Below are 23117 nucleotides of genomic sequence, written 5' to 3' on the forward strand. Positions count from 1 at the left end.
TTATGGAGGGTGAAGCTTTGAAATGCAGTATCTGATACGGATATGAATAAATTGATACGTCAGAAAACAAAATTTGAGCATTCATTGGACGCATGGAACTCACAATCACACAAATTAATGGGTGTTTGGACAGGTCAGCTTCTTACACATCAAAGAAAAGTATTTAATATTCAGCACTGAGTGTCAGTGTCTGTTTCATAAACAGATTGTTTTGAGGAAGTATGAGCATGAAATCCACTGCTCTGTTTTTGATCCCCTGATTCATCAGATTGTAAGAGCGTGTGAGTGTTACAAATTATGCCATGAAGTAGTTGAAGTGATAGCAGTTTTGTTAATACGAATAAACCTGGGATCCAGTTCTTTTCTTTTACTTCAGGAAGACACAGATCCCAGGGCCAGTTAATTTACATGAATGATTCTGTGGATTTAACTCTCCCATGTTCTTAGTCAGTGAAGCTACTTACATACATAAACGAGAAAGAAATAGATATTAAAATTTTGCAAAGTTCAGGTGCTCCAGGCTTGGATAAATACTACATTGCTTGGGGTATTACAGGAAATACAGGGGATGAGTTGTGTACATACTTATGTTGACTGAAGTTAGCTGGAGTCCGCATAAGCATGAGTGAGAAATTAACATACTGTTCTATTGTCCCTTGGAGCTTCATATCTTCTGTCTCAAATCTGTATGAAATAGTTTACTGAGGTCAGTCTTTCAATCCAGACAGATGTAGTTGTTTGCAAGTTAATATTTTTGTAGAGAATTCAGAATTCTTAATTTATTTGCCTTATGGTGTTTACTCACCATGCTTCTTTGTGCTGCTGCGTTCTGTTTGCTGACTGTTCTATTTGCTGTGCGGATGAGAAAACAAATTACAACTATTATGAGATCAGTGGAGGTTTTGAATTTCTGCAAGATTATTATTAGCGCAAGTTGATATTTCATATAATTAGGACCTAGTCAAAGTTATACTATTGAGAATTTTATGACTTCCAGTATAGATAAATTTGGAAGAAGCTAACAAGGCTTTCTGTTCTACACATCTCTATTCCTGCTATTGAGCTGCATGCTGCAAAACAGAAATCATTCTGACCTAGCAGAAGCCTAATCTTGGTACAAAGAAATACTAAATGATTGGCATTACTTAAGTGTATTTTCTACCATCTCCCCTTGTGGCTGCCATTGTTTGCTGAAAACAGATTGGAGGAAATAAAAATGAATGTGGAAACTGCTGCAAGTCTAAAAATTGCTCAATATTTTGGCCATAGTTAGTAAATGCTGTGTGATAATAGCTGCAACACAGATGTTGCCAGCTGTTTAATAGCTCTGCTTCTACGCACCACCTACCTTCTTCATTTCAGTCACCAATCCAGTGTCAGGCTCTATAGGAAGGAATGCTGATATCAGCCGTTTGGAATGTGCTGCAGTAATGCCAAGGAATTGACCTTCAGATGTGCAGGCATAATTGAAGCTTTGCTATAGGTGGATGCAGAGAGAAACGGGGCTGTGTCAATAGCTTGTATACGTTTTGAAAAGGTGGAGAAATGCGTTGTGGCTCCTCGTACGTTCATTTCACTTACGTGTCTTTGGGAGTATTAGCCCCGGAGAGACTGTTTTGCTTGCCATTCCAGCTGGAGTCAAGCTGCTTGTGTTATGTCTCTCAACACAGATTTGCGAGGACAACGAATTGGGAAGAAATGTGGAGGGAAAAAAAAAAAAAAGGTTACAGAGCTCAGAACTGTCAGAATTTGATCAGCCTATTCTAGTATGAAGTGGCAGCTGTTTGACTAATAGCTATTATGGAGTTTCTTTGCTGTAGCTGTTGTTACAGATTTCACCTCTAAGCTACTGAGGCATTTTTCCCACCAGCAAAAGCAGAAAATGTGAAGATACTTAACAAATTGTTCTTATTGTACTCCCAGAAAAATCTTGGTCATAATGACATCAGAGTTCACTAATTATGCTAATGTATTTCACTGTTACTTTCCTCCTTTTCAAATTGTCTGCATTTACTTTATCTGCCAGTTGCATTTTATTGTGATTTTAGTTTGTCAGCTCTCCGGGGTGGTTGCCATCCTTGTTTTAATCATTTACTGATTTTTTTTTATTTTATTGCTTTGAAGTGCTATTTTTATTGATGCTTACCGAACATACCTATCCTTCTATAAAACTGCATTTCTTTAAAAAGGAATGTGCTTTCATTCCATCCTCAGAATCTGTGTAGTTTCCCATTAGTTCAGGTTTAATCAAGGTGTTTTTGGAGGTTTCCTGACTTTTAAAGAAGAAATATAAAATTGTGTCTTTTTTCTGACCTGCAATATTTCTAGCCCAGTCATATTCACTTGAGTCCTTGACCCATTTGTTTTAGTCCTTTGAAAGGCTCTGTTGGCAGTACATTGCTGTTTGCAAGATTCTTACTTAGCCAGTTAAGAGTTGTGACGGTGCCGTGCTGTCCCTGCACAGGGAAGCAGCTGAGCTTTATTTAAATCGAGGGTGGACCACCAGAGTCAGTGTTCTGCTGTTTGCATTGGCAGCTGCCGACCTGCGCTTTCCCATTTGTGAGATTTGCTCTTAGGATTTCAGTTGCAGAATGTCAGCGTTGCTGTCAAATGGTGCATGAGCTTGTCTTGAATTTCAGGTTCAAAACCACTTCAGTGAGAGGTGTTCTTAAAGGTCTCGGGAGAAGGTGGTTGGGCCTCAGCCAGGTGCTTGGTATGTTTCAGGGACTCCAGCCTTCACGCTAGCTTTCAGTTGTTAAAATAGCTGCTCGGCTTTATAGGCTCCTTCACTTGTTGGCTTTGGAAGTTGCCATTTTAAGTTACTCTGCAGGTGTTAATAACCTTTAGAAATACTTTCATGGAAATTTCCATTTGTATGGCCTAGAAAATGCAGTAGTGATCAGACTTCATTTATTTGCTGTTTTGTTGTTATGACATAATATTCCTTGCAAGTTTGATCCCCAGATTAAAAATGGAGAGAAAGTGTTACTCAGCAGGTGAACAGATGAACGGATGGAGTGATGAACTCCATTACCAGAAGCTCTTTCTCCCCCGAAGAGTTGTATGTTTTTCTGAATCACTAAGGAGAACGAAAATGTTTTTTAAAAAATGGGGGGGGGAGGGGAGGAAGGGGACAAACAAACAAGAAGTACTTGAAGGCATCATTCCTCTTACATATGTGTTTTTACAGAACAGTATTAAAGATGGATTAAATGTCCCTGTCTGGAATGTGAAATGTTGCTTGTATGTTTCATAAGTAACCAAACCTTTACAAATGACTGCCATAAACTCCCTACACACTTCTTCATCAGTTTATTAGTTATAAAGGGGGTAGTTGAAATTGATGGGGATTTTACTCTGGTCTGAGTTTACTAACTTTGCAGTGTGAATGACTTGCTTCCCCTGTCTGTAAGCACTCCCATGCTTTTTTTCCAGTGATCCAAGTGTGAGAAAGATCCAAAATCTATCCCCAGTGACTTCAGAAATGTTAGATGCAGAACAGCATATATCTGCACTTGCTGCACAAATGCACCAAGGTGGGAATTGCCTTGACGTCAAAAAAATCCCGTCAATTGATAGTCATGTTGAAGTAAAAGATTCCACAGGAATATTCTAGTTAATTTGATGCTGTTGGAATGTGCCAGTCAGTCAGGTGCATAAGGTCACCGAACATGTCCTCCCATACAGGGCTCTTTGTTGCCATGTTCAAGAAAGAAACGGTGCACCATAAAGTCAGCTCCTTAACCTTGCAAGTGTTTTTTTTGTTCTCCCTTTCCTTCTCAAGGTATTTCAGAAGTACAAACAGAAGAGCAGTGTTTTTTTTTTTCCCCGTGCTATTGCAAGTGCTGACAGTGTGTGTGTTCTGCTCAGGTGAGACGCGTGGAACTCGAGTGCAAGATTTTAATGGGTTTGATAGCGTGGGGCTTCTTTAAAAACACTGCTTCTGGAAAACTCCCGATGATGGGCGTTTTTGTTTTGGTAGCCCTGTCGACAGGCCGGTTTGTGGAGGCTTTAGGCCTTTTACTTCCCTAGCTCAAGGAGTTGTACGGAACAATAGCAAAGAAGGATTTCACCTATAGCCTGAGCAGGTGCAGGATAAATGAACGCCCGTTTGATGGATTGAAAGACTTCGGAGATGCCATGTCATTTCTTAGGGAATCAGATGTTCCTCCTGGTACTGCTATAGGTATTTTAGGGGCAATAGCTGCAATGACAAGAAAGTGCTGTTACTGCCAGGATGGAGTGTATCAGCTTTTTTTTTTTTTTTATCAGCATGAAGGAATTTGCAGAAGTGTTTGATGCAGAGGCTATAACGTGAGCTTAAGGAAGCACTTCAGTACTGAGCTTTACACTGAGTATTATTTATGTGAGCTTGCCCTTGGTTTTAAAAAGGAAATGTGTGTTGTATGTTGAGTTGTATGTTTTGTCTTTACTTTCTGCAGTTTAAAAAAAAAAAAAAACTTTCAAGGGAAAATCATCGTTATCACTGTGGAGTTCAGTGTGGTCCAGACAGCCTGCCTGGTTGAAGAGGCCAGTGGCTGTTTGTCATTTAAATTTATCCAGAATGATTTAAGAAACAAATAGTAAAGCAACAACGGCTTTGAATAGTATCGGATTATTGACCTAGATTTCTGTTTCTTCAACTAAACATATGTGAAAAGTAAAACAACCATCTCAGTGTAAATTGTGTGTGTTCATGACGAATGGTTGCCGCTGGTTGGAAGGAAACCAGCATAGCTGAGAGCTGTGTAATGAGCGGTTCTGGTCCTGCAGCGTCTGTAAGTGGTGTAGAACTCGACAGGAGCAAGGCAGCTTTCTGCAGAAGGGATGTATTGGGTAGGACCGCAAGCAGGCAGAATGCCTGTCTGACTGAAAGGTGATGGAGATCACGGCCTCCCGCTGGCAGAAACACATCTGGGCTTGTTTAGAAATCCCTGCTGGCTTTTCATGTGAAATAAAGTCCTTTTCATTCTCCCATCTTTCAGCAAATTGTTTCCCTACTCAGAATGGACACTGGAGAACAGGAAACATGTTTGTAATCAACAAAATTCCTACAAAATCTGGGTTGTTTTCGGTGCTTAACGTAGGCTTTTATTTATATCACTTTATCTTTGTCCTTTACCTGTTTGACATTGTTTGCACTGTATGTATGTATGTATTTAGCTGGCAGCAAACCCAGCTATTACCTGAGATTTTTTTTAATTTTTCTCCAAAGTTTGGGGAATGCAGTCACCTGAAAGCAGATTTACTCACAAATTATTTTTATTTCCTTCTCCTATTGTAAGTACGTACTTAGGGGAAGCATATTTATTGAACATTATTTTAAATATGTTCTTTTGTCCATTCTTCCAGTGAGGGGAAATCTCTTCATCCTACCTGCCTTCTATCTGCCAAGAGACAGCACTTAAATGCTTCCATGTTAACAGGGGAAATTTAATATACATATATATATATATTTTAAAGAAAGGGAAGTTTACCTGAAGTTTCCACTAGAATTCAATGTAATTTACTGCTAGCCTTATCTTCCCTAATCACAGCATCTTTTTCTAAATTTAGTAGTAAGTTTTTTTTTTAAACAGACTAAATAATACTTTTGCAGCTAGATTCAGATGTGCACTTTTTTGTCTGATGTGGCGTGAGTGAAAATTATTCTGAAAAATGCTCTAATTATTCAACTTTTGTTCACAGTTTTAAACAAAAAACGTCCAAACTGTTGACTGTAGAAACCAATATCTGTCAACAGTTGCTGAATTCAGCATCATAAATGCAATATCTTTGATAGGAAGCCTGTGATTATGTAATGTACAGCTCTATAAATTTAACATCTTAGTTATCTGCTGTTGGTGAAGCTCTAAGTTCTTACCAGTACAGTGTGTGGTTGAGTTCTCACTGCTGTCACTGGCCTACGAAATTGAGAAACGTGTAAAGTGCTGTGATTTGGTGGCGTTGTCTTTCTGCTTTTACTCAGTAGAACTTAATTTCTTCTTTCTTTCTTTTTTGTTTTTCTATCACTGACATAGAATGCAACCTCATTACCAAAAACTATTTCTTCAGGATTATTTTCTCTTTTCCACTTTATTGCAGTAAAGAATCTTCAAAGTGTGTTGAAGTTGGACTTCGCAGTTAGCTTTCTTTTTTATAGCTGTCCAGCCTGAGTATTAAAAAGCTAGGTGGATGGACTGACTCAGTTTTGCCTGGGATGTGATTTATATTTTGTGGCATTCTTCCTCATCATTTGATTGCTTGATTTTATTTGGGATTATGTCTTAAACTACTGTTCTTTTTTTTCCATCCTTCTCTGAACCCAGGAAGAATCACAGAACTAAACAGCAATGCATCATCTGTGTAAAACTTTAAATAATAACTGATAAATAATGGAGGATAAAGGTCACTCAGGGTAAGAGTTCATAGGTTCGGAATATTAGAGAAGAAAAATGTATTTATTTTCTTAAAAAGCATTTTAAAGTTTTTGCGGTCATAGTGCTCCCTCTTAAGCTGGATTCTACATAATGCTGATGATCTTGGTGATAGCCTAAGACCCAAATCTGTAGTCTTGTTAGCTTAGCCAGTAGCGTCCACATGACATAGTGCTTGGTTAGGGGGAAACAGACCAAGCTGTTGCTTAGAAAAACATAACATTGACCTGGATGGTGAATAGAATATTGGATTTCATTTGCGTTATTTAAATCAAGTTGATTATTTTTCATCTTTGTGAAATTCTGTTTAAATTTATCTCTTGTGCAGGATCATAACTGGAACCTTTTAGCACAAGAGCTTAACGTTGTGTATTGTAAGAGATAAAAGTAACATTGTTCTAAGCATTTTCATTCCTCAGTTTTGGATGGCTTTCTTTTCGCATTCCTGGTTTTTAGGGATTTAACAAGAAGACAACAAGGTGTGAACAAAGCTCAGTTAAAATATAACTCCTATATTTTGTATGAAAACCAGATTTTATTTAAAAAAAAATGCTCTGTGGTATACAGAGAAATATGATTATTGTTGTTCTCATGGGCAAGGGTAAGTGTTTTGCTATGTTTGCTTGATGAATTCTTGATAAAGTAGATTAGATGGCAAATATTATCAAAGTTTTGAAGTAATTGTGTAGAGAACTTTATTCTCCCTTTATAATAAAGGCTGAGAAATCAGATTTTTTCCACTGTTGGTTTTGAAAATGATTAAAATCTCTTATTTTTTTACTAAACATATCCTGAATACAGAAAAATGCTTGTGCCAATATATCTCTTTCTTCTTTTAAGAACTTGCATGCCACAAGAGTCAGTTTTATTATTCTATTGTTTTATCTTTAACCTTCAATTGTGTTAAACAGTTGGAGCTACTTCTAAAACTCTTTTCATCCTCCTGTTGATTTTGTTAAGACTGTAGTGTCACCTTTATATCAAGGTCATTCAACCCTCCAAGCCCTACTTATCCAAGCACTAATGTTGCTGTTGATTTGACTGAAAGTTTTAAAGTGAAAGTTTTTGGAAATTCAATACTTGTATTCTGGCTTTAGCAGGAATCTCCTTTGAATAATTTTAGTGTGAGGAACAGTTAAAAGAATGGGTGTAGACCAGGAAATCAGGAACAAGAACCAACCATGAATTATGTTTGCCTGATAAGCTAGAAGTGTTTGGAAATACACTGAGGAGAAACAGGTTGTATTAGCTTTAACCAGTGTATAAGAGAGACTCAGTACAGCCCAGACCGCAAAGAATGTTTCTTCGTATGGCCAGCATGTCTCAAATCTCATGCTTTTAAGCAAGGTTACTTCCTTATCCACATCCCCTGCCAGTATATGGCTATTAGAGCTTGTGGTTAAAGAGATGTTGGGTATCTTTAGAAATGTAAAATGTATGAGTGCCCTTAAGAAGTGCGTTGACTGCAACATCTGTCATGCAGTAGTTAGGTCATTTCCAGTTTGAACAGGATTGAGTTTAACCCACTAAGAGTGTGAAGTCTCAAGTCTCATCAGCAGTGGGTTGTGTTTTTTTGTTGTTGTTTTGTTTTGTTTTTACTTTGTTTGGAGTGCTGCAGGTTTCAAGTTTTGTTACCTCTTCAGTGTTTGTACTCAGAGTTGTCGCACTGCTCAAGAATATGCTTCACTTGGTCGTAGTCAGTCTGTATTTCTATCACTGATGCATTTGATCTTTTAACTCCTGTTGATAAATAATGCTATTGGTGATTGTTGTTGATAAGGTTATTGTTAAGTAATAAGATTATTGTTGATTATTGTTGTTGATAAGCAATAAGATTATTGTCGATAAGTAATGATATCTCAGAAATCACTGAAAGACTAAACCTAGGGAAAGAAAAGCCTTATTTTATATATTTCACTGCTAGTGATTCTTATCTGACTGGAGATTGACTTGCATTGTGGAAAACTGGAAGAACTAAGTGTTTTGCTGGGTTTTGTAGACACATGTGCAAGCATTAGGTGGAAAATCAGAGACCTACAAAGTAGGGTTTTTTAACTTTTTGGTGTTGCTTAAAGTTTGAGAACCCAACCTATACACAGCTATGACTGGAAGATTCTGATAAATCTGGTTAAATGCAACTTTAATCTCTCATTGTGTCTGCTTTTAGGTGACAACAGCAAGATCATTTAGCGTCTTCAGCTTTTACACCACTAGCAGATACTCTAGGCAGTTTTAGACTTGTCTCCTTATTCTGTCAGTCTATATGCACACAAGTTCGTAGCCTGTCTGCTTGATGAGTAAGTTTGTGTGCTTTAGTAGGAATATATGCTAGAAAGCAAGAACCTTAGTTTGCACATGAAATGAGGGCTTCATTTAAATGAAGAACTTTTGGAGTTGATAATGTTATGAGCTATATCTGTTTTATTGGTATTTGTACTTTATAAATGGTTTTACTTCTTGCTGGTGACTATCATCCTGCCTTATGCTCCTCTGTTGGCTCTCTTCTTTCCTACCTACGTATGTATTTTCACTTCATGGGTTTTAAAGAAGGCACTGAAGCTTACTTGGAGAAACTTTAGTGGAACGGTTTTCAATGTATTTTAATCTATTGAGGTTGAATCAAAGTAACAGATGAAAATAAGAATGCATTTAAAAAATGTTCTTTCTCATTTTTAACTCCACTTGCTCACAGGCATTGAAGAGGGTAGATGCAAATGTGTTACTTCCGGCTCTTTGAAAGAAACAAGCAATGGGCACAGTGACTTTCATATTTGTTCCATTTGTACGTCTGACTGCAAGCCAGTAAAATGATGTTAACTTAACAGCATATTCTAATGTGTATCTGAGTACTGTACTGTGACCCTTTTTATATTCAGTAACAGTGTGCTATTTATTGCAGGATGATGTGATGATGCCACAGCGGGTTAGACTGCAGTACGAAGCTGCCATTCAACACCCAAACAGTGTGAGTACTTTCTTGTGTGTGTTTGTGCTTTTCTTTTTTTTTTCTTTTACAGAGTGCCGGATACATCTTTAAAAGGATATGAAAATTTCACAGTAGGTCTGGTGGAGGCAGAGCAATACACAGTGTATTCTTTTCCTTTATTTTTAATCCTTGCACTGAATAGTAGCTTTGATTGAACTTCTTTTCCTCTGTTTTTCGCTGCAGAGTAAACCAAACGTCATTATGACTGTGTTACTCTTTTTCAAATAACTATACAGGTTTCCTTAGTGTATATAACTTAAAGGAGAATGCCTTTTTTAGATAGCCCTCCAAGGTAATGTGAAAAGCTACAAAGGATCAGCTACAAGTATGGTTTAACTGTCTGAAATATTTAAGAAACTGTAAGGAATGCATATGTTATCATTAATAAACTGGCCTACAGTTAAATCAATGCTTTTCCCTGGTGTCTGCAAAAGAAAACCTTATTAAGTAGGATGCCATTATTTATTCTTGTGACATGAACTCTCAATAGCAATCTATGAAAGAGTTGTTTTATGATCTGTCTGATCGTGATGTTAAATCAATTTCTGTGATTAAGTCAAGTATCCCTTGGAGAGAATTTGTGTATATGTACTCCTTACCTGAAAATAATAAAAATAATTTTCTATGACAGTTACGTTTTGTCAATATTACTGACATATATATTCCTTTATAAACCTGAAAACTGAGTTTGTACTCCTGTCAACAACGTTCGGCAAAAATTGGCATAAATGAAATAAATCTCGCAAGAGAAAATGTCAGAGGTGTTAAAACTGTGTGCCAGAGGTTTCTGGTAAAGAAAGGGTATTTGACTTGGTCTGTGAAGAAGCTATTTCCTGCAGTTCTTGGAACAAAATGGACAGTTTGAAGATTATCACTGTCTGGGAATTAAACACCTTTTGAACTTTTCCTCCCCAAAACACTGTCTTCAAAGTAGAGATTATTGCGGTTGTTTCAGCTAAGGAATTCCTGCCAAACAACCTGCTGCTTGGTGGTGGGATGTGTACCTGCTCATCGCAACACCTGTGCTAGGTCTGATGAAATCTGATAATCCTTACGATGTAATTTATGAAATTATAGCTTTAGTAGCACCTGAGTAGCAGTTAACCTAGTTCATATTATGAACATTAATAAAACGATACATGGAAAGTTGTTTTTGTTCTGATATGAATCAGTTAATGTAATTCTGTAGTAAAATGCCAAAGAACCGGAGAGGCAAGTTGATCCAGTTAGCTTGCTCTGGGGAGACCAGTGTTAGGAGCTATCGTATTTCTTGCTTGTATGACTTCTGTATCTGTCTATTGAGACTTTTTTAATTAGACTAATTTCAACTAAACAGTTTGTAGTCTATTTAAAAAACACTTCAACTGTTTTGTTTATATTCTGTTATAATTTAGTGTCTAACAACATTAGGTATGAGCCATTAAGTGGCAATTAAATAAATAGTAATGAGTGCCTGAAGAGACTGAAGGGTATGTCTTCATGATATATTCCAAGCAACACAAACTTGTTCTTCTTAGGCTCTAAACTCCTAAAGCTGTGGTCCTGTTTTAGGGTGGTACTACTTGTCCATTTACAAAGCTTAACTTGGGCTTTGCACTTCTCTAAATAAAATTGTCTGGAGTCAGTCTGACTTAGTATGGGAAATCGGGCTTTCCACTTGACAGTTATCTGACATATTAATACAGCAAATCTTCAATTCAGGGAAATGTAAAAAATTCTCACAAATGAATGGAAAAAAAGGCCTGAGATCTTAAGAAAAATGATTAGATGTGTGTGCTCCTCATATGTCATAGATGTAGCACGTGTAGGAAGAGATGCCTATGTGAAGAATCCCTTCTGGGTTAATACTGTATATTCCAGAACTCTAATTCAAAGGCCTGAAAGGAAAAATGGGAACATCTCCAGCTGTTCCTAAGGAGTAAATACATCAGTTTGGTCCGGAGACCCCCAATAGCTCTGACACAACTTCAGCTATCTTAATAAGTGAGAACCTATCCACAAATACACAGACCAATGTCAGGGTGGTCTGCTATTCTTTACAAAGTGATCTCTCTTCTGCCTTCAGAATCATCACACCATTCGATTTTCTGGCTTTGGAAGATGTATGGGGAGGTTTGAATGGGGAGGTTCTGTTCCGTTTTTGAAGTTCTGACTTTAGCGTAGTGGAGGGGCAATGGAAAGCAGAAGCTTAAGAAATGCCTGTGAAGCAGTGAGCTTTTTTGGTTTGTTCCTGAAATTTGAATTTGCAGACTTGGACTTTCCAGTATTTTGCAACTTCTCCTGACCTGGATTTATAGTTTAATTTTGACTTAATGTAGTCTCAATGTACTTTCAGAAATTTTGTTTCTATTCCTAGCTATGCAAGTTGTTACCGAGAGCCAGATTTGGAGACTAGTATTCCTAGTAGCCTCTGATATTGTAGGTTTCAGTCTACTGAAAGCTATTGTTATTAACATAGATCTACAGTTAAGAAAAATCTCCAACTTTCTCCACCAAGAGGAAATTTCTTCCAGAACCTAACTAATCCCTGAGGTTCTTCCTCATCCATGTTATTGTGAAGTGTAGACTGCCTTACCCTGACTTGAAGTCTGGTCAATGAACAGTGGCACCAAAGATTTTGGATGCCTTTGGAATGACTCCTCAGCTGGGTGTTCTTCAAAGAAAGTGGTGTCTTGGCTTGCTCCCAGGATCAGGTAGTGGAGTTAACTGGAGTAACACTGCAGAAGCCCTTAGCTTTATCAGTCTAATTTCCTGTGTTGTGGACTACTTAATCAAGCTTTGAAAAAGCCAGAACAAAAGTTCCGCTCAACTCTCGAGCTTTTCTTATCTTGAGGACTTTCAAAAAAATAGAAATCCTGTAGGACAGAGTTATCCTGTTGTTGCTAACATTTACAGTGGAGGGTTTTGGATCTGAAAATGCAAATTACATTCAGTAAAATGATGATGTATTAGTAGTTCTCTAGAACCACTGTCATCCCGACCTCTGGTGAATATACAAATATATTACATTATGTCTAGGTCCTGTTGACAGGGATTCTATAAATAGGACACCCTCAGAGGATACAGGTTCTTGAGTCTATTGATAACATGGTAGCTACCAACCTTTGGGCTCTACTTGTCTAGTGCAGCTGTGCACTAGCATATGCATATGCATGTGCCTTCAAATTGCTTATGCTCTTATCAGATAACGAATGGCTTTGTTACTAGATAATGAATGATTGTGTTACTAAAATTTCTCACTCCAGTTTTTAGCAGCATCTATTCTATTTATTGCTCTTATCCCATTTATCCAGGATAAATCACAAATCGTGTATGCTTTATTGGCAGCTAGTAAGTGAAAAGATTCAAATCACATTTACACTGGTTCTGAGAAATTCAGACCTTCCTATTTTATTTTACCTCTGGAGAAGGTCTGATGTTGTGTACATACTAGAGTTCTGTTGAAAAGGGCTTCTGAATTTGGAGTAGCCCAGGAAATGTACTCTTCCAATATTGTTGCCTAAACCACATGCGCACACAGACGTGAATGATGCAGTCATCCACATACATTCTGTTACTGAATTTGGGCAAAGTATTGTATTGGACAAAGTGCCCTTTAAGAATTCCCAGGGCTTTTTGTTTCAAAGACAGATGAGATTGCTGGCTACATCTGCTCCCAGGCTGCCCTGTTGCAGAGTGTCTGCATCAGGACCTGCTGTGGGCATGCCAGGGTAAAATCGGTGGATGTCCTTTGAATATGTTCTTGGAGAGCTTGAACAGTGCTACAAAACTTTTCTGGATAGTTCTTCATCCATGTTGTAGGTACCTGACCACCGCTTGCAAAACTACCACTTGTGGAGGCTTCTAAGAATGATGTGGCCCTGAGTACACTTCCAGTGTTTCAGTTTTCCTAAGGATTCCAGATAGTGGATGGAACAAAAAGGGGTGCTAAAAGGAGATGTACTGTTTGCACTCAAAATCCATTGACCTTCTCATCTATCTTAGAGCCATACTGAATGTTTTTTGAACATCACCTTGTTGTCTTGGCATGGTGAAGTGTTTACTCTTCCTCTCATCAGTGTTTAATTTGGTGTTTAATGTGTGCCCTCGCAATATGACTACACATGAACAGTACACAGCGTCCAATTTTTATATCTTTCTTTCTGCAGAATTGCTCAGAAAATAAACAAGCTCTTCCTCTATTCCTTGTCTTCCCAACAGCTGGCATCACAGTCTGGGTTATTTCCTTTTCTTTTCACAGGCTGAATAAGAGGTGGATTTGTACAAGTGTCAGTGAGAACACCTTTCTTTTGTTTTAAAATTACTAGCCTCTTTCCCAAACAGGATATTTAGGCATGTGAGAGAACATTGAGATACTGTTGGCATTTTTTTCAATGAGAAATTCTCACTGTTTTGCATCTCTAAAGCAAATACTTGGCATATGCTGTGGCTTGGATGTAGGTCAAGAGCTGTAACACCTAAGGCAATTTTAACCTATTGCATTATCTGAATCTGTTAAACAACTGACTAAATTGTACATATCTTTGGTTAATGTGACCCTCAGGTAGTCGATTGGATTGAGCAAACTGGAGTGATGCTGCTAGTTCGCAGACCTGCTCATCTGCCCCTTGGGAAGCCTTAGACAAATATTGTGCAGTCAACAAATGAATTAGAGAAATGAACAAATGAACGAGGTAGTGGAGCTTGATCCTGTCTTTAAGGCACAAGTTCAGGCCACAGCACTTTTTCTTCCTCCCCACCCTCTCTGAACATCCAAAATTAACTAAACTTAGAAATGAAGCCTTACTTTCTTTTCTTATTCTCTTTGGCCCAGACACATACAATTCTTGATATTGAAAGTTAGGTTCTAGTAGATTAGTTTTTTGTATTGTTATTGTACCCTGCCATTCTACTTGCCTAGACCTGTTGTATATTACTATTACACGTTTGAAAGACAGTGTTTTTTCTCTTTTCCGTTTTCTTTACCTATTCCTTATTTAGCACTGTGCATCTGGTTAGAGGTCACTATTTTTTTCTTTACTGCAGGAACAAGCATTTCATTTCCTTTTTCTGTAACTAAATAGATCTGACTCAACTTTAATAATAATTGTTTATGTCACTCCTTTTAGCTTCCACCTTATTCGTTTAAACCAATATTTGAAATTGTAAGATTTTCTCAGTAGCAACAGAAAGTATACAATAAAATGAGTAGATCCTCTCTTACAGGTATAAATAATATCTACTTCGTGCACCACTAAGGCTATTCATTTTAATGCGGAACAGAACTTTTAAGAACAACATTCTGATTTTTTAGGTGGCTGTCATGATGATGATATTTAATTCTTTTTCAAAATACCTGAAGGATGACGTTTCAATGTTGCTGTATTGTTACGAGACTGGGGTTTTATGTATTGATCCATGGGAACACTGGGAATGGTTTGAAAATATTGAGCATTGCAATGTTCTGATTGCAAAAAGATTAATAGGCATTTTTATATCATCTGTCAGTGAGTTCCAAATTTTAACTCTTGTCCTTGGGGGAGGGAGGTACTTCTAGGTAGTCTGGACCAGTTTCCATGCACAGTCCTGCATAGCAGAGCGGCTCTTTAAGTGAGAGTGTGCTCTGATTGTTTTGTATACAAATAGAATGGTGCATGTAAATAGTTTGCTCTAAGAGTCTTGCTTTGCTGAATAATGAACACGTTGCCTTCTCATCCATCACACATTGTGTTCACCTCCAACTTATCTCAGGTATGCAACTGCACATGTAGAAACTCTTGTGAGAGAATTTGAGTGCAGCATCACTCCTTAGAGCACTGGCTTGTACAGCGGAAACTTTTCACTGTAGCATTTTGCTGAGCAGCTGTGCCATAATATATCAAATTAATGGGGCTCCTTTGTTTCTGCTTATTATCACAAGTCTGGAATAAAGACGGGATTGTTTTATTTATTTCGTGCCAGACCAGGCTGCTTCATGATGAAAGGGAAGAATGGGATAAAAAATAAAAATGGGAAGAAAAATAAAGACAGAGGCCACCTTATAAACTAGCAGTCAACAGTAGCAGTTTGGGAGTATTGGCAGTCAGTGTGTAGTGATTACATTCCGCATACCAACAGAGTTTGGTCACCTCTGAAAGATCTTAAAGCCTTTTGTTTGCTGTATCTTCTTATTAGTCTAATGTTGGAGTAGTCCTGAAAAAACAGATTGCCCTTCAGACTGCATGCTGTGCCTCATCTGTGTACTTTCTCTTGGGAGTCAAAATGATAATTATGCAGTCTGATAATTACTTTGCACTGAGACAAGGGTTTACTCTAAGGGACAAGATAGCCTTCTTTGCATGGCTAGAGCTGGCAAAACTGAGATAGTGCATGTCTCCTGTACCTACATCTTATTCTTAAAATAGTCTTTTGTTGCCTAGTACTAATCAGAATTGAGAAGCTCTAAATCTTGTGTGGATTTTCATACGATTACACCTGGTGCTTATTTTTTCCCTAAACCAAAACCCATGAAAATGTAGAATTGGTTTGTGGCTCCATTGGAGTTGCAAGTCTCTGGTAAACTCATTGGGAAGTGACCTGAAGTCTGAAAGTGTTCATGAACACTTTCATGTTCCAAATTCAGCAAATTTGGATAGCAGTATGACATTACACAGTAGAAATATGTTCTGTACTGTGCCATTCCTCATGTGTTTTTTTTTTAAAGGAAGGAGTTAGCAATGTTTTTCTGTAGTGAGAGCCTTTATTCCTGAGGGATGAGTGCCTTTCCTCTACTTAAATTAGACAGTGCTTTAGTCTGTATGCAAAATGAGGTGAGAGCACGTATGTAATTTTGCAGGTGTGAAAAGATAATAAGCATATGTGAAGCTTCACTAAACTGTCATTAAACATAATTTCCTAATGTTGAAATGCTACCTCCATTTGGTGTGATAGAAAAGTACCTCCATTTAAATTCTGCCCTTCCTGTGTAACGTGCTGGTGGCTGTTGGTAATCTCTCGTTCTGTGTCTTCTACTGAAGTCCAGGTTTTACCAATCTCCCTGTTGGTGTTTCATCTTCCAGGTCACACAAATAGCTTAGCAGATTGTTCTTTGATAAATGCTTTTATTTTGGGCATGAACTTGATTGAAATCTTCATCATGTAGAGCTTAAGTAATCTTTGTTTCTCCTTAGTTAATTTGCATCAGCTCTCCTTCTGTCTCCCTTACTCAGCACGTTTGAGGTAGGTCGGTGTGTGTTGCCCAGGCATGTCCTAGCAAACAGTGCATCTAGAGTTTAGCTTTAAAATAAGCATTAATTCACAGAACAGCTATTGAAAAGAAATTAATTGGATACTGACATGTCTTGATAGGTGACCAGATCAAATTTGTTTGCTTAAACCTGTCATTTGTAGAAATTTGCCCCAGTAAATGGGCTTAAGGAGATCGGAGGAATCTCTGGTCCATATTTGGCATGGACAGAGTGGAAAATGAGTCATGGAATCATGTCATCATAGAATGGCTTGGGTTGGAAGGGACATTAAAGATCACCCAGTTCCAACCCCCCGCCATAGGCAGGGATGCCGCCCACTAGATCAGGTTGCTCAGGTCCTCATCCAGCCTGGTCTTGAACACCTCCAGGAATGGGGCAAATGAAAGGAAATTTTATTTCTGTAGTGCTTCAATTCTCAATAGTCCAAAATCAGTTTAAGTTTCATCCAGGAGAATAAAGTGTACAGATAAATGTTTTCATGAGCTAGTGTAAGTTTTGTGGTTGTTAGAACTTCAATACTGTGTGCTGAGTTCCCGTGTACTGCATGGTCTTTACTTTTTTTCTCCACTCTGTGGAAAATTTATGTGACTATCCAATTTTTTAACAATGTGAGAATTATTCTTACAGTGTTTTTCATTAATTGGGCCTTTCCATGTTAATCACCTAGATTGCTGGAGTTCAGCTGCGTCTTCACTTTTTATTAGACAGCTTCCTTAAGATTCTGTTTGACTTGGTATTTCTGAAAAACCACAGTGCATTTTCAAAGTCGTGGTGTCACTTGAAGTCTGTTCTACGTTTTATCAAATATTCCAAATGAGAAACATCCCAACTTGCGCCACTTTGTGATTAAATTTTTGTTTAATATGGCCTCCACATGCTAATAAACACATCAAATGGTTGTTGTTACTGGATTGTTGTTACATATTGATAAACGTCTCATTATGAAGGCTTTCAGAATATTTCATTTTCAAAACTGTCTTGAAGTACGCAACATTTGAAAAGTAAGATTCCCTACTCCTCATGTTACATATTTCTCTGTGGTGGTAGCTGTTATTAATGCAGTCAAACTTTATGGAGCTACAGACACAACTTGGTTTCAAAATTGCAATCGTGCAAACATTATTGCTATCAATGATTGTTGCTAAGCCTTATGCAAAGAACAGGTTGTTTAAACATTTTGTCAGGATCCAAAGTGTTTACTTAATTTGCAACAAGTTCAGATTGCATGTGCAGTAGCCTTAGATCTTGTTTATCCCTCGATGGAAGATATTGAATGAGGGTTTCTGAGGGGTGGTACTTTTTCCTAGCCAAACTAGTCATCAAAAGCATGGGGGCTTACTCCTTCACCTTTAAAAAAAAAAAAAAAGTTCTGTCATAACTGAACGCAGTCTGACTTCTCACACTTCCCTGTTCAGACTTGCTTTAGTATCTCTTCAGTGGTACTTGAAGTTTTTCCAGAAATATTGTGTTCCTGCTTCATGATTTTGTATAATTTACAATGTTCTTTTAAAACGTGTGCATGATGTGATGCTCAGCAGTACTCATTCTGATTGCAATACTCTGACTTCTTGGGTTTTATGTGAATTTGCTGAAGTACATTCATACTTCCTTGGTTTTTAATTACTCTTTTTTTATGTGCTGAAAATAAACATGTAACATCCTGTTGTGGACTTTGGACTTGAACCAGTGCTAAAAAGAAAGTTTAACGGGTGTTCTTTTGAAGGAAAAAAAAAATAAAATAAAGACTGCTACAAGATAAGAACATCTGCAGAAATTGATACTCATCTGACCTAAGGGACTTCACTGGGGAGCCAGCACTATTAACACATTTTCATACTTACTGAAAGAACTTTAAATAGTCCAGTAGGTTTTTTTGTATCTTTATACCTAATGCAAACACCTCACAGGTTTCGTGTGTTGGAGAGGAAAAAGGAAATATATTTTAACACCTTCTCTCCTGAGTATATCATATTGGAAAGATTTTAATGATATAAAAACATTCCTTTCATTTATTTTTATTTCTGATTACACTAAGTAATGGTCACAAGAGTCTTTTTAAGTGATTGGAGATACTAGTGGCTCTAACGATTCTGCTGCATTAAAAAATAAAAGGTCCTGGGCCTCAAGACAAACACAGTATAATTTAAATAAGATCTTTTAGTACTTGTAACAACATCAGTTTAAAGTCTTGTTTCTAGTAAGATTAAAATCCAAAATGCTGATGGTTGGTGTAAATATCTGGTCCGTTTAGCTGTTGCTGTGCCATGTAAGGTTGTTGTTCAGTAAAGCGGCCTTTCGGTTACGGCGATGACCCCGTACTTGCGTGGGAACTCAATGTAAAGGCTGCTCGGTAAATAGCTGTATTTTGTAATTCTCCTTTCATCTACAGCAGTCAAATCAAGCCTGAGCAAGCATGATTATTATTGACACAGTTTTACTTCCATAGTGATTAGCATTTTACAGACAGGTTCTTAATATAGCACCATTGCAATTTGATGGAATATCATCCGATAACACCCTAACTATATACATCCCATTATATTTTTATAAATTATGGATTTAGATGAAGTTAGAGCTCTAATTACTTGCTGTAGGTAACAATAGTAAGAAGCAGAACAGAAAATGGAGCTGATAAATTCCTTCAACACAATCCTGCTTTCTTGCTCCAGTATTCTGCAAATGAAAGAGGTTTAAGCATATAATTCCTAGTAATCTTTATCTTTTAATTGGGTGAAGGAACAAATAAATAAGTGTCATCATCTGTTCACATTTAGTTAAATGAGTGAAGCTGCTTATTACCATTGGCCAAAAATATAGTCCAATACTTCAGTATTTTAATAGTTAAATATTAGTTTTACAATCATTCCAGTTAGCATGAGAAACTCCTAGTTATTATGATTAAATTATGAAAAAAGGACTGGTAGAAAATTGTGTTGATCATGTTTCCAATGAGAAATCGTTGGTCTGACAAGATTCTACTGGATCATGCCTGGGCAAGTAACTCTTACTCTCTAAGCACTATTCCATAAGACTACTTAAACGGAAAATACAAAATTGACTGAGACAGTATAGGATTTCTCTTTCCATAATAGATTTCTACTTAATAATTCAAACAAATGTAATGAAGGGATGGTTGAACAGAATGCTGAAAACTTCGGTGAGACTTAATAAAGCCCTGTGTTAACTAAAGGAGAGATTTGGGTATAAATGAGCAGAGCCTAGAAACCCTCTGGTATGTATAGCATGGTCCTTTTTCAGCCTGGCAGGTTATTCAGTGAACAGTGCAGTGACAAAACTAAGATGCACAGAAGGATTTATGAAATGGCTCTGGTAGGATTTTTGGGCTTCAGAATTTTCAAGTTGTGAAGGTTAGGTTGGTGGTTAGACTGCTAGAGCAGATTACATGGCATGTGGTACCGGCACATGGTCCCTGCTCCAGCACGGGTTCTGTGACTTTTAGAAAACCTGGGTTCACCCATGTAGTTTTAGACTTGTAACTGAAGACCTCTGATTAGGAGTCCAGTCATTCTAAGCTCCTTGTATGAACAAAAGGGTTATCACCAGATTGCTTCTTCAGATTTTACAGAAAATGAATTTTGCCTAGAGAAGTTTTGGATGCCCCATCGCTGGAAGTGTTTATGGCTGGACTGGATGGGGCTTTGAGCAACCTGGTCTAGTGGGAGGTGTCCCTACCCATGGCAGGGGGGTGGGAATTAGGTGTTCTTTAAGGTCCCTTCCAACCCAATCTCTACGTTTCTATGAATATTAAGTCCTTGATTGTCAGTTTGTATGTTCATAGAATCATCACATATGTTGTTTGTATGTATGTGTACAAGCATATGCATATTTATATTGGACACTAGGTGCCTAACACCTTACAGAGAATTTATGCTTTTGCTTCTCTTTGTTCAGTTCCCCTTTTTATAAAACTAAGGTGGAAAAAATTGGATGGATAAAATTGGAGACCAATTAGTTTTTCATCCTTATTTCCTCTTTAGTATGACAGGAGGGTTGTGATCCATAGGCTGTCTCCTGAATATGAGAGATTCTTTGTGTTAGAGGAAATTGTAGTGATGTTAAAAAAAAAAAAAAAAAAAAAAAAACATCTGCAGAAAATGTGTTGTTTTTAATTACTTTCAACTCATTTAATTTGTGCTTCCTGTCACCCACTTCTTTTTCCATTTATATGTGCAAGGGAAACACAAAACTCTAAAATGATGAAAATAAGAAACCTCTTTCTGGACGTTGCATTTAAAAGCAAACACTAGTGAAAAGTTGGAACAAGTTCTGGCATGTAATTTGATGGCTGTTGTTGCTGCTGGGTATAGAACACTTGATTTATACACGTATCAGATATGCAGGCAATGCGCTTGTATTTCAGTGGAACAATTTTGTAACCCAGAACAGTGCATGTGCTCGTAGTACAGTTTTGTACTGTATGGAATAACCTAGTTCCTCTGAACGTCATCAGAACCCTGAATTTTGTATGGATCAACAAGTAGTTGAACATGCTATTAGGTTTATAGTTTGCACATTATGGCTAACCCAGCGTGCTGTGACCAATTTACAGCATCTGTTTCATGGAGAACCCAATTATTCTAGTTTTATTTTATTAATTTGACCGTTTTAATTATAGTTATTTTGTGCTGGTTTTATTACTTTTACAGTGCTCTAACTCCTAAAATGTTTAAATTTAGTGGCATAAAGTACATATCCATGACTGATTCTAATAATCTTAGTTAGATATGCTTTATTAACTTCACTGCTAATCATTGAAGTGACAGTTCCTAGAGAGGAGACATTCAGATGCCTAACCACAGATGTATCCTAGGATGACAAAGTAGCATTCTATCTGATTCCACCTTTAAAGTTACTTGTATGGCTTTTCAGAATATGTATTTGTTGGTAGTTAAGGTAAAACCTGATAACTATTTTATGATCTTAATATTTCTTATCCATCACCATTTCTTGCTGCAATAAATTATACATTATTTGGTATTTCCTTGCAGAGAGGCTAGTGCTTATTGAAGTAAAGAGCTCAATAAGCTGTAGGCCATATTTAATGTATGATACAAAGGCATTGTCTGTCTAGAAAATGAATTATCTAATGTGGTAGCAGAAAGGATTGTCATGTTTTTCTGTCCTGATTCGAGTTTTGTTGTTCCATGAAGAGCCTTAGTCCTTTGCCACAAGCCAGAAAAAATATTTTTTTACAGTTCACGTTACTGTTTACTATGCGAGGCGTATTGATACTGCCTCACAGCATGGTCCTACTTGGAATCTGATATGTACTGCATTTCTTGTATAACGTAGTTTAATCTAGGTACAGGTATAAGGCAGTGTATAGTTAGCATTTGCAATAATAAAAATAAATTTGCCTAATTAGATCCAAAAGTTGATTCTTGGATGAAGTTTTGCATGGAAGTGGATACTCAAAATGTTGAAAAGAAAATTTCTAATATGGAGAGTTTCTTTTACTCTCTGAGTCGGAATAGATGTAAAATAGTCCAGCAGGGATTTCATCGATGTGTTTTAAAATCTGTGAAAGAAGCAACAGTGAAAAACCTTTCACTTGAATTTAAAAGGAAATATTCAGTGAAGTGAATATAAAAGAGCTCTGTGAGACATGGAGGAAATGGGAACCGGTATGCGTTGCTTCTGATGCCACACCTTACACCGGGGAACCAGAGGAAGCCATTTGTCCTCAAAATAAACCCGCTTCTGGTTGGATGAAAGAAGCTGGTTAAACGAGCCGTGCTGTACAGGAGCCGTACCAAAGGCTCAGGATGTGTTGCTCTGTGTGGGTGATATTTATCTTGCAGCCGTGTAAGGCAAGAATGCTAGTCACGAGTCAGAGTCCCATTGAGAGAGGAATAGTACCACTGAAGAGGGAAAAGGTTGGATTTTTGTGGCCGAAAATCCAGGAATGAGTTTGATTGCATAGTGACAATTTTAAGATCTGTCTGTAAAACATGCCTCTTAAGATGATGCTAAAAGCAGTCTTGAGTGATCTTGGTTCTAAAAAATGAAAAGAAAGCAGGAAGTCTTTGTGCTGTGAAAAACATTTCACTGTTATGGTAGGGTAGAGGGAAGTGCGAACATTTCACTTCTTACAAAGTGCTAGCTTTGTTAGGTATTTATAGTTATTTTCCTGCTGTGTTGCAAGATCAAAATGCAGCTGTTCTCAATAATACGCATTTATACTGTTAAGTATATTTTGCTGCAAAATCATTATAATTGAAGAATGTGGGTAAATGATGTTTTACAGTACTGTCTTCTGCAGGAGGGAGATGCTGACTTTTGTGTGCCCTGCTTATAGGTTTGCTACATCCATGGAAGTCTTACGAAAGGCCACCAGGAGCACCAACTGTGGCTGTTAAGTTCCTTTGCTTTTAAGAAAGGATTTGTCATTCGTTTTCTTTGGAGAAGGATTTTTTTTTTCATGTGCTTGTGAAAGTATAGCTTTTAAAAATAATTAGAAAGCCTTGT

The 23117-nt window shown here is 37.4% G+C and overlaps 1 protein-coding gene across 6 annotated transcripts in view; it reads left to right on the forward strand.

Moving 5' to 3' along the window:
• Positions 1 to 23117, forward strand: part of B3GNTL1 (UDP-GlcNAc:betaGal beta-1,3-N-acetylglucosaminyltransferase like 1) — a 127517-nt gene that overhangs the window by 11363 nt on the left and 93037 nt on the right. For all 6 annotated transcript variants that reach the window (XR_004755142.1, XR_004755143.1, XR_004755144.1 and 3 more), the window contains exon 5: positions 9316 to 9381. Coding sequence is in view for 2 of the 6 variants with exons in the window: in XM_035342383.1 (XP_035198274.1) it covers positions 9316 to 9381 (66 nt within the window). In the remaining 4 variants the exon portion in view is untranslated. The remainder of the gene's footprint in view (positions 1 to 9315; positions 9382 to 23117) is intronic.

This window comes from Oxyura jamaicensis, chromosome 18 (genome assembly GCF_011077185.1).
Source record: "Oxyura jamaicensis isolate SHBP4307 breed ruddy duck chromosome 18, BPBGC_Ojam_1.0, whole genome shotgun sequence".
Taxonomy (NCBI): Eukaryota; Metazoa; Chordata; class Aves; order Anseriformes; family Anatidae; genus Oxyura; species Oxyura jamaicensis.